At 46.2% G+C, this 13,385-nt stretch overlaps 7 protein-coding genes across 7 annotated transcripts; 2 read left to right on the top strand and 5 right to left on the bottom strand.

Moving 5' to 3' along the window:
• Positions 1 to 191: 191 nt before the first annotated feature.
• On the bottom strand, positions 192 to 1,237 carry BGW36DRAFT_429494 (glucose 1-dehydrogenase; the record flags this gene model as incomplete). Its single annotated transcript, XM_046220703.1, has 4 exons — positions 192 to 534; positions 619 to 688; positions 757 to 1,106; positions 1,164 to 1,237. The coding sequence occupies 4 exons, from the start codon at positions 1,235 to 1,237 to the stop codon at positions 192 to 194; spliced, it is 837 nt and encodes a 278-aa protein (XP_046070767.1).
• A 659-nt stretch (positions 1,238 to 1,896) lies between these two features.
• On the bottom strand, positions 1,897 to 3,297 carry BGW36DRAFT_383036 (uncharacterized protein). The gene is made up of 2 exons (XM_046216620.1): positions 3,059 to 3,297; positions 1,897 to 2,991 (listed from the first exon to the last, which is right to left on the bottom strand). Exons 1-2 carry the CDS (start codon positions 3,242 to 3,244, stop codon positions 2,062 to 2,064), a joined length of 1,116 nt encoding a protein of 371 aa, XP_046070766.1. The 5' UTR covers positions 3,245 to 3,297; the 3' UTR covers positions 1,897 to 2,061.
• A 1,444-nt stretch (positions 3,298 to 4,741) lies between these two features.
• On the top strand, positions 4,742 to 6,498 carry BGW36DRAFT_361308 (cytochrome P450; the record flags this gene model as incomplete). Its single annotated transcript, XM_046214265.1, has 3 exons — positions 4,742 to 5,742; positions 5,816 to 6,098; positions 6,166 to 6,498. 3 exons carry the CDS (start codon positions 4,742 to 4,744, stop codon positions 6,496 to 6,498), a joined length of 1,617 nt encoding a protein of 538 aa, XP_046070765.1.
• A 639-nt stretch (positions 6,499 to 7,137) lies between these two features.
• Positions 7,138 to 8,201, bottom strand: BGW36DRAFT_299959 (short chain dehydrogenase; the record flags this gene model as incomplete). The annotated part of the gene is made up of 3 exons (XM_046211580.1): positions 7,138 to 7,575; positions 7,633 to 7,714; positions 7,780 to 8,201. The coding sequence occupies 3 exons, from the start codon at positions 8,199 to 8,201 to the stop codon at positions 7,138 to 7,140; spliced, it is 942 nt and encodes a 313-aa protein (XP_046070764.1).
• A 517-nt stretch (positions 8,202 to 8,718) lies between these two features.
• BGW36DRAFT_429490 (4-carboxymuconolactone decarboxylase) lies at positions 8,719 to 9,248 on the top strand (the record flags this gene model as incomplete). The annotated part of the gene is made up of 2 exons (XM_046220702.1): positions 8,719 to 9,051; positions 9,141 to 9,248. The coding sequence occupies 2 exons, from the start codon at positions 8,719 to 8,721 to the stop codon at positions 9,246 to 9,248; spliced, it is 441 nt and encodes a 146-aa protein (XP_046070763.1).
• A 66-nt stretch (positions 9,249 to 9,314) lies between these two features.
• BGW36DRAFT_429489 (uncharacterized protein) lies at positions 9,315 to 10,624 on the bottom strand (the record flags this gene model as incomplete). Its single annotated transcript, XM_046220701.1, has 7 exons — positions 9,315 to 9,454; positions 9,519 to 9,658; positions 9,757 to 10,021; positions 10,102 to 10,241; positions 10,293 to 10,349; positions 10,412 to 10,460; positions 10,534 to 10,624. 7 exons carry the CDS (start codon positions 10,622 to 10,624, stop codon positions 9,315 to 9,317), a joined length of 882 nt encoding a protein of 293 aa, XP_046070762.1.
• Positions 10,625 to 11,287: 663 nt separating this feature from the next.
• Positions 11,288 to 12,892, bottom strand: BGW36DRAFT_453676 (alcohol dehydrogenase; the record flags this gene model as incomplete). The annotated part of the gene is made up of 5 exons (XM_046221877.1): positions 11,288 to 11,772; positions 11,838 to 12,195; positions 12,265 to 12,355; positions 12,507 to 12,599; positions 12,641 to 12,892. 5 exons carry the CDS (start codon positions 12,890 to 12,892, stop codon positions 11,592 to 11,594), a joined length of 975 nt encoding a protein of 324 aa, XP_046070761.1. The 3' UTR covers positions 11,288 to 11,591.
• Positions 12,893 to 13,385: the final 493 nt, after the last annotated feature.

Here is a 13,385-nt window from a genome sequence, read left to right as displayed (position 1 = left end):
AGTTTTAGTAGTAACGCATTATTGGCATTTCACTTTTCGATCATCATTAACTTTCGCTCATTTGAATCATTGGCAGGTGTTGTTTTCAAATATTCGTTATTTTAAATTATATATTCACATCCACTTGGGGATACCGATGTGACTTATATCATTCAACTCATTTTTACTTGAAGCCGTGATCTGTATTAAAACTATAAGGGCCCCTGCAGCGGTCTTCCTCTATGATACAACTTCTCAAATACCAGAGCGCTCTCATCGTCCGGGAATGGTGGTTGGGCCGTCTCCAGGGCTCCCAGTTTATCGTAGTTGGGCCCTACCTCATAGCAAATGCCTGACGTCTTGTCTACACCAAGCCACTTCTCGAACGTCTCCAGGACACCATGCATCGGTGTCATGACACCTTGGCTCTCTAGGCTGTCGTAGAATGCCGACGTGGACATGTTTGTGCGGACCACACTTGGACACACCGCGTTCATCGTGATATATTCTTCTGGGAGGTATGTACCATAGCTGCGGACGAAGCCCGTAATGGCGCTATCGGGTCCGTTAATAACCAAACCAAAGATACACTTAACGAAAGATAAGAGTAGGATAGAAAGTAAAAATGAATGAACGCACTGTTTCGCGGCAGTATATACCGGGATGGTTGGGCAGGAGTAGAGACCACAGACAGAGCCTACAACGCTAACTGTTTTGCAAGAAGTATGATTAGAAAACCCTTATTTAAAAAATATCAAAGATCCGGATAAAACCTACTTTTTCCACGAAAGCCATCACTGTTGAGTTCTTGCCGGCGGAACTGCTGGACAGCAAGCGCGACTGTATAGAACAAACCTTTCGCATCCACATCAAGGACTGTCAGGTCTGGAGGCTGAAATTCTCCGCTGATGTCATTTGTTAACCACCTTTTTTCGTTGATTCCCGCAATGGCATAAACATAGTCAATACGTTTGAATGTACGGACTGCCTGTGTGAACGCCTTAGCTTGACTACTCCAGTCCGACACGTCCGTCTCTGCGAAGGAAGCAACATGGCCCTGTGTGTTCAACTGAGCAGTAACATTTGCAGCATTGATTTTATTTTGATCAGCAATAAAGACTTTAAAACTGTTAACGATTTATCAGCATGAGAGAAAGCAGGTTATGGAATTAAGCTATATGTACCCTTTCTTCGCGAGCATTTCAGCCGTGGCTTTGCCGAGCCCGGAGGCTCCTCCTGTAATAAATGCAGTAGGCATCGTAGCGATTCTCATGTGCTAGTATTTCCCTAGAAGTAGATGAGAGCTGCCAGAAGACGAACATAGGCTTTTTGTATAACTTAGGCTTGGAATGGAAATGCCGATTTGGTAAGCTGGGACTGCCAGGGTTCTTCTAGGTTTAATTAGTATTTTCTGTTTACCTGGTAAGTGGAGGACAATGACGGCACATATATTTGCCTTACAAGTACTAGAGGGTATGTCTAGAGCGAGAAGAACGGCATTGTCCATTTTAGGTCGGAATTTTCGGAACGCTTAGCGATCATGAGAGTCCTAACTTTTACCTTCGCAGCCGAGCCGGGATATAGCCACTGTAAAAGTTGCGCGTGGTAAAAATCTGTTTGTCGTGGTCCAAAAATCACTAAGCTTTCAAGCCATGGTCTGGGTTAAGCCTGGCTTACGCCTTGAGGCACTCACTGACTTAAGTAAATGTTGTCTTATATATTGAAACAACCTTTTTCTTCCGTAGAATAATTTTCATCCTAACCGTTAAATCCTGACATTCAATTGTTAGATAAGTATGTTTTTTTATTGAAAATATACTCTTAGGACCGTGCATATATAGTTACAAGAGATGTATAATCTCTCTGGATACTTCAAGGCACTGTCATATATTCGACAACTAGGACTGCTTGAACTTCGACCCTGCAAAATATTCGCTCTCCTGGAAAGGAGGACCCTGCCTTGAAGAATGAGATCTCAATGCACTGCCCCTGAAGAATCAACGACTTCTTTTACTCATCTTTTTAATCATCAAATTCCTAGACTCCATAATTACATGGCATTGTATCCACATATATAAAGAATTACAAATTCAAGAAATTGAGTTCGAACATTTCCGAATCCAGGAGGAAGTTATTTAGTTGCGGTGACAAGGTAAATGCCAAATCTATTTCAGGGACAGCCATGGCAGCCATGGCAGGGCTGTTAAACAACAGAGTCCCAATCAGCGGGCTGGTCTCGGCCGAGATGAATGGGAAATAAGCTCTCCAGTCGATGGAGTCAGTCGGCGACAGGCTATCGTTTCTATCAAGTGATGGTGGACAGTTTTCCATCGTGGCAATAGGGCCCACTATTTCTTTCGGTTCCATATTCAGCAGTTTCTCAATACCTTCCTCAAACATCCGAGATGATGGCCATAATCGAGCCATTTCTTTAATTGCCGCCTGAAGGATCTTAATGTCGCGTTCTGCTGCCTGCCCTATGCCCTCGACCCTGCGAGAATGTGCTAACGCTAGGATAGCAATGATGATATACCAGCCGGCTTGTCCAGCAAGAAAACGAAGCGATCCTCGCAGTAGATAATCATAAAAGATCCTCGCAGTGCAAGACGCAGCAACTACTGCGGCAGTAGACGCTTGTGGGAATAGCTTAGTGCATTTGTTTAGATGTATGAGAGTGATGGTTGAGAAATAGGTAAGATAGATTCCATGGACCTCTGGATGGAGAAATATCGTCCTCTCGCCGCCGATGGGGAGATGCAGCGATGAAGGGAGGTTTTCCACCCATTGAATGAGAGTTCTTCCGGATGCGATTTCCGAGAATGGTAAATCTCGTCGAATTTTGGTCCCGATGTCCCCGACGATATCACACAGATTCAACCAAGAAAGAAATACCGATGTTCCTATACCATCTGGATCGGGAAAGTCTTCCTTCGTTGGCATGGGGTTGGTACAATCGGCAGGGTCGATGACACATGGCCTCCCCTGGGAAATGCAACTGATACGTTCTCGCGCCTACTCCAGAGGTCAAGGGGGTTAGCAGCCTGGCAGAGAGCAAGGAGAGGCGTGCGGGGAAACATACGACCAAAGTCCACCAGATTCTTCTTCTCAAGCCAGGCGAATCGCCTTCGCACTGGGGAAGCGTACTGCTAGAATGACGGTGCAGACGCATTTGCTGTGCCAGCCGGATGACTACGCCCGTCCACCACCACGTGTTGTCGATGCCGACCGTATTGGGACGATCCGCACTAAACCAGTAGAACAGCATGAGTGATATTATAGCAACCAAGGGATTCGACTCGTGGTTGGTATAGAACAGCTCTTTTGCGCGCTTGTAATGGTCCACTGACGATGCCTGCTCGACCAGGGTGGGCCGGATTTGATTGCTACAAAGTGCTAGCGCATGTTTGAGTAACAAGGATTGTCTGAATTGCGGGCACGAGTAATACGTCGCGCGGTCAAGCACCGGGCACCAAGTATACGCAAATTCAAAATAGACGTCCAGATGCGTGTCGCACAGGACGGCGGGCATGTTATCAATGGGCTGGGATCCCGTAAACGAAGTGTGCAGGGAGGTGCTCATAGCCTCACTACTATTGTCGTTACTAAAGATCGACATATAGCCCGAGTCGCCCAGGTAGCTACGCTGATAGGACGAATGGGACGAACCGCAATCCTGACTGTTGATGCCGAAAGCAGGATCGTTCGCAACAGAATACCGCTGCTCAGTCTGGCCATGGCTATGGTGAGTTTCTTGGCTGTCAGCCAGGCCCTCCGGTAAGACTACGGAGTTTGAGCGGACGACTTGCTGCGTCGTATCTGTCTCGGCAATGGCGGAGGGAGGGTCGAAGAGTTCCGTCTGAATCACATCGGCTTGTCTCTTGCTGCCTGCCCGCTTTGACGAGCGCTGCCTGCATGGGCACCGTTAGAACCCGAAAAATCGGACTGTTCAGCCCAATGGATTTTGTGCATACCGGCAGGGCACTCCCACATCTAGGCAGTTAGAGCATTGCACAATCCCGGGGCCGTCGATCAGCTGGATGTCACATTTAATCTGTTGTCACTCTCGTTAGCTCGTACGAACTGATCACGAAATGCCACACAGCTTTTTCATGCCTTCTTGTCATGACATCGGCAACAGACAGCCTTCGCCCTTTTGAGGCGTCTCTTGGGCGTCTTTGATGGCTCGCATTGATCGGTACCATGAATGGAGAATCGGCTCAGCATTTTGATCCCAACGCACGAGGATAGAATGGGAGAGTGTGGAGGGCGGTTTGAGTTGGGCGACAAGCAACCTCTAATTGAAAAGGAGTGAGGAGACGACGGAGGCAAATATGCCGTGAAGAATGAATAAGCCTCGTCATTTAGCGTTACGGAATAGCAGTGTCCGAACGAATTTGCGAACTGAACGTCTATCAATATACCACAATCTGCCAATCTTTCGCGGGGCCTCCGCAATCCCCAGGTTCATCTCCGCAGTCATTCGGAGAGGGGCCCGAGGCCCTCTTTCGGCCTAAGGATATTGTGATCGGTTCATCGCCCGGCCGAAGTATTTCCATTTGTCCGTCCTAATTTTGCTGCTTTTTTTCTAACCCTTTTGCATCGGTTCGCATCCCCGGATTCCGGCTGACCCAGTTCTCCGCACAGATACAAGATCTGGAGAGCTGCAGAGCTAGTATGGAGCTGAATATAAAATACAATCCATCCAATGGCGGGAAATCGCCCCAAGCGTATTCTATGTTTCCCGGATCCTATACGAACAATTATGGCAACCAAATTGGCCTTTCTTGATGCTCTGCGAGCGCAAACTCAGGCGTTGTCCTCAGCGCAGCTGATATTCGCAACCCTTGCCCTTGTAACGACGACCTATTTAGTTGGATATGTCGTGTATCAACGATACTTTCACCCCTTGGCAAAATTCCCAGGGCCCTTCTGCGCCAGTATTACCAACTTCTGGAAAGTCTATGAACTGTCAACGCTAGCTCTACCCACGCGCATGTGTGCCGTGCACGAGAAGTATGGCCCAGTCGTTCGCATTGGGCCAGATGATCTCTCTTTCAATATCCCGCAGGCCATTGCGCCGATCTACAAAGTCGGCCGGAAGATGCCCAAGGGGATCTTCTACAAGGGCTATGTCTCTACAGTCCCAGATATTTTTTCTACCCGGGATGAAAATGTGAGCTGCGAAACCCCAACCCCTGGGTGGTATGTCCATAGAACCTTATTAACTAACGAGTTCAATTGCCAGCTTCATGCCCTACGCCTGAAGCAGATCGGTCCCGGTCTCTCGGTCAGTGCCCTTAAGCACATGGAGCCCGTGTTTGACAACCACATCGACAAGCTCCTGCAGAAATTGGATGGGTACGTTGAGTCTGGTGCTGTCCTAGATCTCAAGTCAGCTCTTGGCCTGTACGGGTATGACGTGACTGCCCAGCTGGCGTTCGACACCGACTTCAAGGCTCAGACCACAGGCGAATTGCCCCCTTTGAACAACCACTTTCTTCTGGGTAATATTTATGGTCTTCTTGCAAACTTGCTTCCTCATATCGCCACCTGGTCGGCATACCTACCACAAGTGAAAGCTCTCATACAAAGCCGCAATGACCTGAAAAAAATCGCTGCCGATTCCATTCGCCAGAGTTTGGAGACTCACAACAATGAAACCGAGCCTGGTACCCTTCTCGCAGCATTGATAAATGCAAAGGATCCGGATTCTGGTAAAGGGCTGACCGAAAATGAAATCAACTCCGAGGCCTTTGTTTTCCTGTAAGACACCTTTCTAACTAGCTGTTGTCAAAAAGAAGAATGAATGAATAAAACAACCTAACTCTGCTTCCAGTGTCGCGGGTTCCCACACCACATCCAGTGCTATGGTTGCTCTGCTATTCTATATTCACCAAAATCCGAAAGTACTTGCAAGGGTCCGCGCCGAGTTAGATTCCGCTATTCCCGGACAGCAACGGACGCCATATGAATTCACTGGTCTGGAAACCAACCTTCCATACATACTAGCTTGTATCCGTGAGAGTTTCCGCATGTCGCCGACTGCCGCGCTATTGTTGCCACATGAGGTGATCAATCCGGCCGGAACAATGATTGGAGATTATCACGTTCCCCTTGGGGTAAGTGGATATTTGTAAATTGAATAACGTAAGACGGATTGGTAACACTAATGATATGAAAACACAGGCAAATTGCTCTATTCTCAGTACCTGTCTTCATCACAATCCCGATGTCTGGGGTTCTGATCACAATCAATTTGACCCTGACCGCTTCCTGCCTGGGTCTGCTCGTTACAGTTCTTCAAATCCGAACATGCTGTTCCACTTTGGACAAGGCAATCGGCAATGTGCTGGTCGTAACATTGCATTAATGTCCATCTGGAAGGTTGTGGTAACCGTCATGAAGAACTACGATATCGAACTCGTCAATCCCAATGAGGAATTTGTAATGCTGGAATATGGTGTAGGAGACAAAAAAGGCCCTATGAACGTTCGTGTCAAACGCCGTATTGTTTCGTGATTATTCATATAACAATTTTACGTGCCACTCGAAGGTACCATGTTTCGTGTAATTCTAGCCCCATACGTTATATACAGTGTGCCTCTCGCCCGAGGTGCAACTTAATGTTTTTGGCACTACTACCAGACTCAGCCTGTCAACGTACAAATTACATGTAGTACCTTCAATGTTGGGGGTACCATTATAGCCTTACTTTACGATTTTCATAAGCTCTAAGTGGAATAGGCATGGCAAATAGTACCTTTAGTAATATTTAAAAGTATGAGAACCTTACTTGTGAAAAGTCCAGTTCTATGTGCACATGCTCCATGTGGGACGAGACTTGGAGACCATGTCTCAAGATTCGAAAAATTAGATGAAATCAAATGAATCGAATACTCTAATATGGTCCTAATTTTCTCCTAGTTGATATTTACACCGGACTAGAACAATAAAGAAGCCACGCAATATTTCCGATTCTGACGGCCGGGTGATTACTTATTAGCAAGGCAAAAATTATACACATAAAGAATTACACATTTAACACATAGAGATAAGTATGCTGTTGAAAATAGCGTCTTTGAAGAGTCGACGTATATGTCCTAAAATTTTTCACCCACACCAGGATGCATTTACAATACGCCTTTCGCGCGGCGCGCTTTACTCCACATCGACGCGACCGACGTGCAACCCTCCAGAAACTTGGATGTCTGTTCCAGTGGTGTATGAGGATGCCTCGCTCAAGAGGTATACGATTGCAGGAGTCAAGTCGTTGCGATTGCCGATTCTCTCTAAGGGAGGCGCCTTGTTCATCAGGTCCACTCTCTGTGGCTGCTGCTCCTTGAAAGGCGTGAGGAGTTCAGTATCAGTGTATCCTGGCGAAACGCAGTTGACGCGGATCTGATCCGGGCCAAGCTCAATACTGATGGCTTGCCCAAGCATGCGAACAGCAGCTTTAGAGGCATTATATGGAGACAACTGATGCCCTGGGGTCTTTGTAGTAGCTGAGACGGATGCGATGAGGACAATGCTGCCTCCGCCGCCTTGCTTTTGCATTTGCCTTGCGGCAAGCTGTGCTGTAAGGAAAGTGCCGAGGACCTTTATATTTGCAATATAATTAGAGAGGATAGCTTGATCTAAAAGGGGAATGCTTACGTTCACGTCTAGGAGTTTTGCCACAGGTTTGTACTCACAGTCCACAAATGGACCTTCGATAACGACGCCCGCGGCAGTAACACTAGATGAACAAATCAGAAAATAAAATTACCTTCATTTCGTGGCTTCTTAATATCGGCTACATACCAACCATCCAGGCGGTCAAAATGGGTCATTGTTTGGTTGAAAGCGCCGTTCAAACCCTCTGGGTTGGTCACATCAGTCTGGATGTATTCTGTCTTCACATTGAACTCATCTGCCAACGATGCAAAATCTGCCACAGGTTTTGAGGCCACGTCCCAAACACACACATTCCCACCCATTTCGGCAATGGCACGGACAGCTGAATAACCAATGCCCCTAGCACCACCGGTGACAATAATGTTCTTTCCAGAGAGATCAAACCGACCCTTTATGGGTCGCAAGTCGCCATCGTACGTTTTCTGCTCCTCTGAGAACGTCCGAGCCTGTCGAAGCAAAGAGCCACGCAGGGAATAAACAGGATTGCAGGCTCGGCGAGTGACAACTCGACCTCCTCTAAATGATGCAGAGATACCTATGAAGCTCATGATGTGTGGAGTGGTGACCGTGCTTGACAATCAGAATTATGGGATGGAATGCGTAACAATGCAAATTGTGGCTACTTTTGAGATACGTAACCCCCCTGTTTTACGAACTGGATCATATCGGCTATCAAATGGTACTAGGAAAAATAAGTACTTCCCCAAGAAAGGTACTACGACCAAAAATTCGGCGGTATTGTTCCCGACGCCTCGAATCAGTGCCGATTGATTTCGGCGAACCGCCACATTCCCTACATTATCCCAGATAGTTCGGCTACGAACATAAACGGAAGCACAGCATATCCCTGATACGTACTATTTATATTTACAAGTATCTTGTGAGAAATGAGTATCGATCTATTTCGACATTACTTACTAATCAGCTGCTATATTTACGAGAGGGATAAAGTGTTAGTGGCTTCGCATCGATTGAATAATCATCACGGAGGGTCATTTCTGATCTGCACCCGTATTTTCAAGGTTTACGGCGAGTGACTGGCCTTGCATTACCCCGCAACGCACAATGGATGAAGAAAAGCCCGACCGTGCGGCCATTGAGCGAGCCCAGCAAGTCCTATACGACGAGGGAAGCAAACTTCGAGAGAAGGTGTTTGGCCACCAATATATTTCGAAGTCCAAATCCCTTCCTGAATTTCTACAGCCAGTGCAAACAATGGCAATTACCGCAGGGTGGTCCTTAGTCTGGTCAAGACCGGGCCTAGAACTCAAGACTAGGTCGCTACTCTGCCTAGCGATGTTAGCAATGCTTGGACGCGACAATGAGCTCGCGGCTCACGTTCGAGGCGCCATATCCAACGGCTGCACGGAAAAGGAAATCCAGGAAGTTTTCCTTCAGGTATGGCTCCATTTTTCTTGGCCTTGCTACCTCCGAGGACTACAAAATGCACATTATGTTACTAATCTACTTTCCCCTCTTATATGTAGGTCGGAGTATATGGTGGAGTTCCGAACGCAGTGAACGCTACCCGGATCGCATCGGAAGTATTGCAGGATAATAATAAAAATATTCCCAATGATAGAACATCGTTATAGATTTAGTTTTGATTTGAATTGAAGAATAGTTTCTAAGTGGGACGAAAGATTACTCAACGGCCCAGCCTAAGCCACTCCATCATAAACCAGTGTACTCGCTACTATCTGTAGATTGTAAAGGGGGTCTGATTCATTATAATCATCATGATTCAGATCCATGTAGCCAGAAGAAGACAGCTGTCGGGGTACAATGCCCAACGTCCGACCTATAAATAAAGTGGTTTTTATTGTCAGCTTGCCTGGCTTTCACGGGGTACGATGAATTCATACCATTAATCGAAGTGTCTGTCACAAGCCGGAAAACAGCTGAGACAGCATCCTCGGCGAGAGCAAAGTCAACCCCTTTCGCCTCAAATTGGCGACGGGTAGATTCTACAAAACTGTCCTTGAGAATAGGAGTTGCGATGAACCTGCACTTCCATAAGTATGTGTTTCGCCAAGAACGAGACCCCAAGGAATCATTTATATGGATGCACAGCGAGTGGTAAAGAAATGGGCGAGAGCATACCATGGTGCAATACAGTTGACCCGGATCGCCTGCTTTCGTCTCAAACAGGTCATTAAGCCTCGGACACCATGTTTTGCCGCTGAATAAAGAGAAGATCCCTGAGTATCAATATATCCCATAATACTGGTTATCAGAATTATACAGGGATCCAGGGTTCCTTGTTTTTTAAAACTCCATGCAGCAAGTCGAGTGGTATATATCACCCCTACAAGGTTCACATTCAGAATAGCCGTATTTGGCTTTGTGGGTTCCTCATCCGACAACCCTAGAAGATATCAGTCAGTAATACAGTCCGTGGTCCTTGTACTAAGTTGAAGAACGACAAAGTATCAGAGGAGTCAGCACCATCAAGAGTGTCCGGTCCATATATCCCAGCATTTGCAATAACGACGTCGATATTTCCGTTTGGTGACTTTTCTTTGGCCCTCCGGAACACGTTGACCTGCTCATGCCAACTTGATACATCACATTTGACAAATACTCCTCTAAATCTTGTCTTAGTGGTCGACGAGAGTATCAGCATGGGAGAAATTCACTTATCAGAGGGAATGGCCACTGAAGGCGGGTTAATATCGCCATTTACCACGAAAGCTCTTTGGGCGATTGTCAGAAAAAAGATTCATTGGATATTATTCAGAAATCGCAGATTACACACCCAGCAGCTATCAGAGCTTGCATGTAAGCCAGGCCCAGGCCACTGCTGCCTGTAGATCCAATGGGTCAAATTAGTTCTGGGTGGAGCTCAAGAGATGGGCCTTGAAATGAATGGATTCATACCTCCAGTCAAAACAACCGTTTTGCCAGCAGCTTTACGGAAATCGACGGACTCCTGGCTGTTGACTAGCCTGTTGACATAGGGTGAGGTCATCGTGATCGACTACTAGGTAATTTGTTTATATGGAGCTGTAGAATAGGAATGGATTCGTTAAGGTAGGTGGCAGGTCAGCTGACTCTATAGTCCACACCTATTTGTAGCCATGTAAGATACCATACAATGCGTGGTACTTTTGCCTTTCGAAGAGGAGTCAAACACTCTACTATTTTCGATTCTCGGAAGCTGAAAGATGTGGCTTTCTTTATTTGAACGTGGGCTACCTGGACTCATTCAAGGCTCTTGACGGGTGAAGCTTTCGTATTTCCTTTCCTGGTCGGCTATTCAGTCGGTGGGGATTAAGGTTTATTCAGGCCTGGAGAACCCAGCTAACGTGAAACTGGCTATAGCCACTTGCATATATGTTACGTGTAATGATAGTAGCGTTGCCTCCAATGAATGGGGAGGAAATTACTATCTCAAAAAGTATGAGGAATACCTGTCTTTTTTTGAAACCTAATTAACAGTACTTCGTCCGATATAGAATCTATAGTTGTGAGGTTAAATGCTAACACGAAACCTCATTCTTGGTTATTTCATAGTATAGATCTGTGAATATAAACCAAACTATAGCTTAAGACGAATTGACCAAGTAAAATTAATGAATTAAATTGTGTGAAGTGTTTCTGTCAATGGGTGTCTGCCGAAGAAAATTCCCATGCGTACTCAGACCTTTTCTGACTCTTATTGTCCGTCCTCCCACCACTTCTCTAGTTCCTCCAATATTCTTGATTCAGCTTACTTCCTAGAATTAACTCTTCCTTTAGGCCAAATAAGAGCTATATAGTCCGCACATACATCCTTCAATCATGCCAAATAAAAGTTTCGAACTAACGCCGCAGAGCTTATTACAAAACCTACTCCGTGAGCACCCCTTCGAGAGGTGTGCTTTTAGTGTTCACAATTGTGGAGGGTATCAATAGCGTCAGGAACCATGATAATAATTTTTCTTACAACCATGGCCTTAATGAGATACAGAAATGACAACCTTTCCGACACAGTCTCCAGAACAGAGATAATCAAAAGCTTCAGGGGATTCCTCAAAATGAAATCTCTTTCCAATGATAGATTTTAGGGATACCTTTCTCGTTGCTAGGAACTGACAAAGTTTTTGTTGATCTATTTTCGACCCGACCTGAATTGCCCTAGGTATGGTTTAGTTGTCGCTTGCTTTAGCTATTGAAAGGTATCATTTTAAGTAGAATCTTACTTGAGTGTCCCAACTTTTAGGAAGAGCCGCCCCAAAACTTCCACAAGGTCATTGAGTTGCTGTCCACCCAGAAACCCAATCCAGGATATAGTACCGCGGGTGGTCATGGCGGTAACACTTTTCTGAAAACTTGTGTCTCCCACGGTCTCAAGCACAGTGTCAACGCCCTTTCCAGACGTCATCCGAAGGACCTCTTCGTCCCAGTCAGGGTAATCACGATAATTGATAGAATCAATGGTCCCATCTGGATCAAGGGCTGCGATATCCTGTAACTTCTTCTCCGAAGACGACGTAATAATCGGATGAATACCAGCAGCTAGGCAGATCACCAGTGCAAACATACTCACGCCTCCGGTCCCTGTGTAGCGTCCCCGCATTAGTATATCTCGAAAATGTGTCCAATAAGCCTGTTAGGGTCTGAGCACACCGAGCATTAATGCAGTTCTTTCAAAGTCATTACTTTCGTTCATTTGCAAGGAATTCCAAGCCGTTGTCCCTGCGCAGGTTATGCAAGCAGCCTTCAGAATACGTTAGACATACAATTACCTTCCAACTGGCTGAAAGAAGAGTGGGCAAGGGTCAAGTAGAGATGAATAAACGGCCAAGTGAAAGGAAACTTGTTCGGCGTACCTCTTCTCACGAGAGGTGCGGTGGAATTCGAACAAGTACGCTCTCGTCAAACACAGCATACTGACACAGTACCCCGTCCACATTTCCACCTAGTTGAGCAACCTTGCCTTCAGGGTCTGGGTTTTCAATGTACTTCAAATCGAAGATAGGTGAAACCGGTCTCCAAGTAATACCTGAGTCACTGCGGACCCTAGATCAACTACTTCTCCAGCACAGTCGGACGCAGGGATGCCTTGATCCTTTACGGATATTGGATAATTTCCACGCAGCATACCAACGTCCCTGTAATTTAAAGATACAGCATGCACTCGAATTAGGACATCCGTCGGCCGAAGCAAGGGGATGCGTTCGACGACCGGAAGGATAATTTGAGCATTCTCACCCGGTGCACGTCGAAAGGCCTTGTAGGAGTCTGGGATGGCCATTGAACTAACTTCGAGGTAGATACCACGCTTCAGGTTTTGAGGTAAAATAGAAGAAAAGTCTATTTAGCATACGGAGTGCTATTTTCAATTGTCGATGGCCATACTACTAACACCCTAGCATCATTTGTCATGATGCATGATGAGATCAGCAAAGTTTGGGTAAGTTATACGCTATAACCGAAACCCAAATTCGACTCGACCGATTATGCAGCACATTGGCCGATGCGAGCACACGACAAGCAAAATGTCAGTTGCCAGTCATATGTTCTCCTTAGTACCATATTATGATAATTGTTTCCAATACAACAATATAGATCCAGGAAAATGGCCTGTATTTCCTGTGATGTGGAAACAAGTAGTAGATGGGAGTGGTCAGCACCGGTAATTCCGGAACTGCTGATGTCATTAAGAGAGTACTAAAACGGCATGGCAGCTGATTGTGCTCTAGCCGAAGACTACGACCATTTTACTTGCCTTCGGCCGAAATTTCGGC

The sequence above is a fragment of the Talaromyces proteolyticus genome (genome assembly GCF_021365285.1).
Source record: "Talaromyces proteolyticus strain PMI_201 chromosome Unknown BGW36scaffold_8, whole genome shotgun sequence".
NCBI classification, from domain to species: Eukaryota; Fungi; Ascomycota; class Eurotiomycetes; order Eurotiales; family Trichocomaceae; genus Talaromyces; species Talaromyces proteolyticus.
The sequence above is the reverse complement of the archived record's forward strand: the minus strand, read 5'-3'. Positions and strand labels throughout refer to the sequence as shown.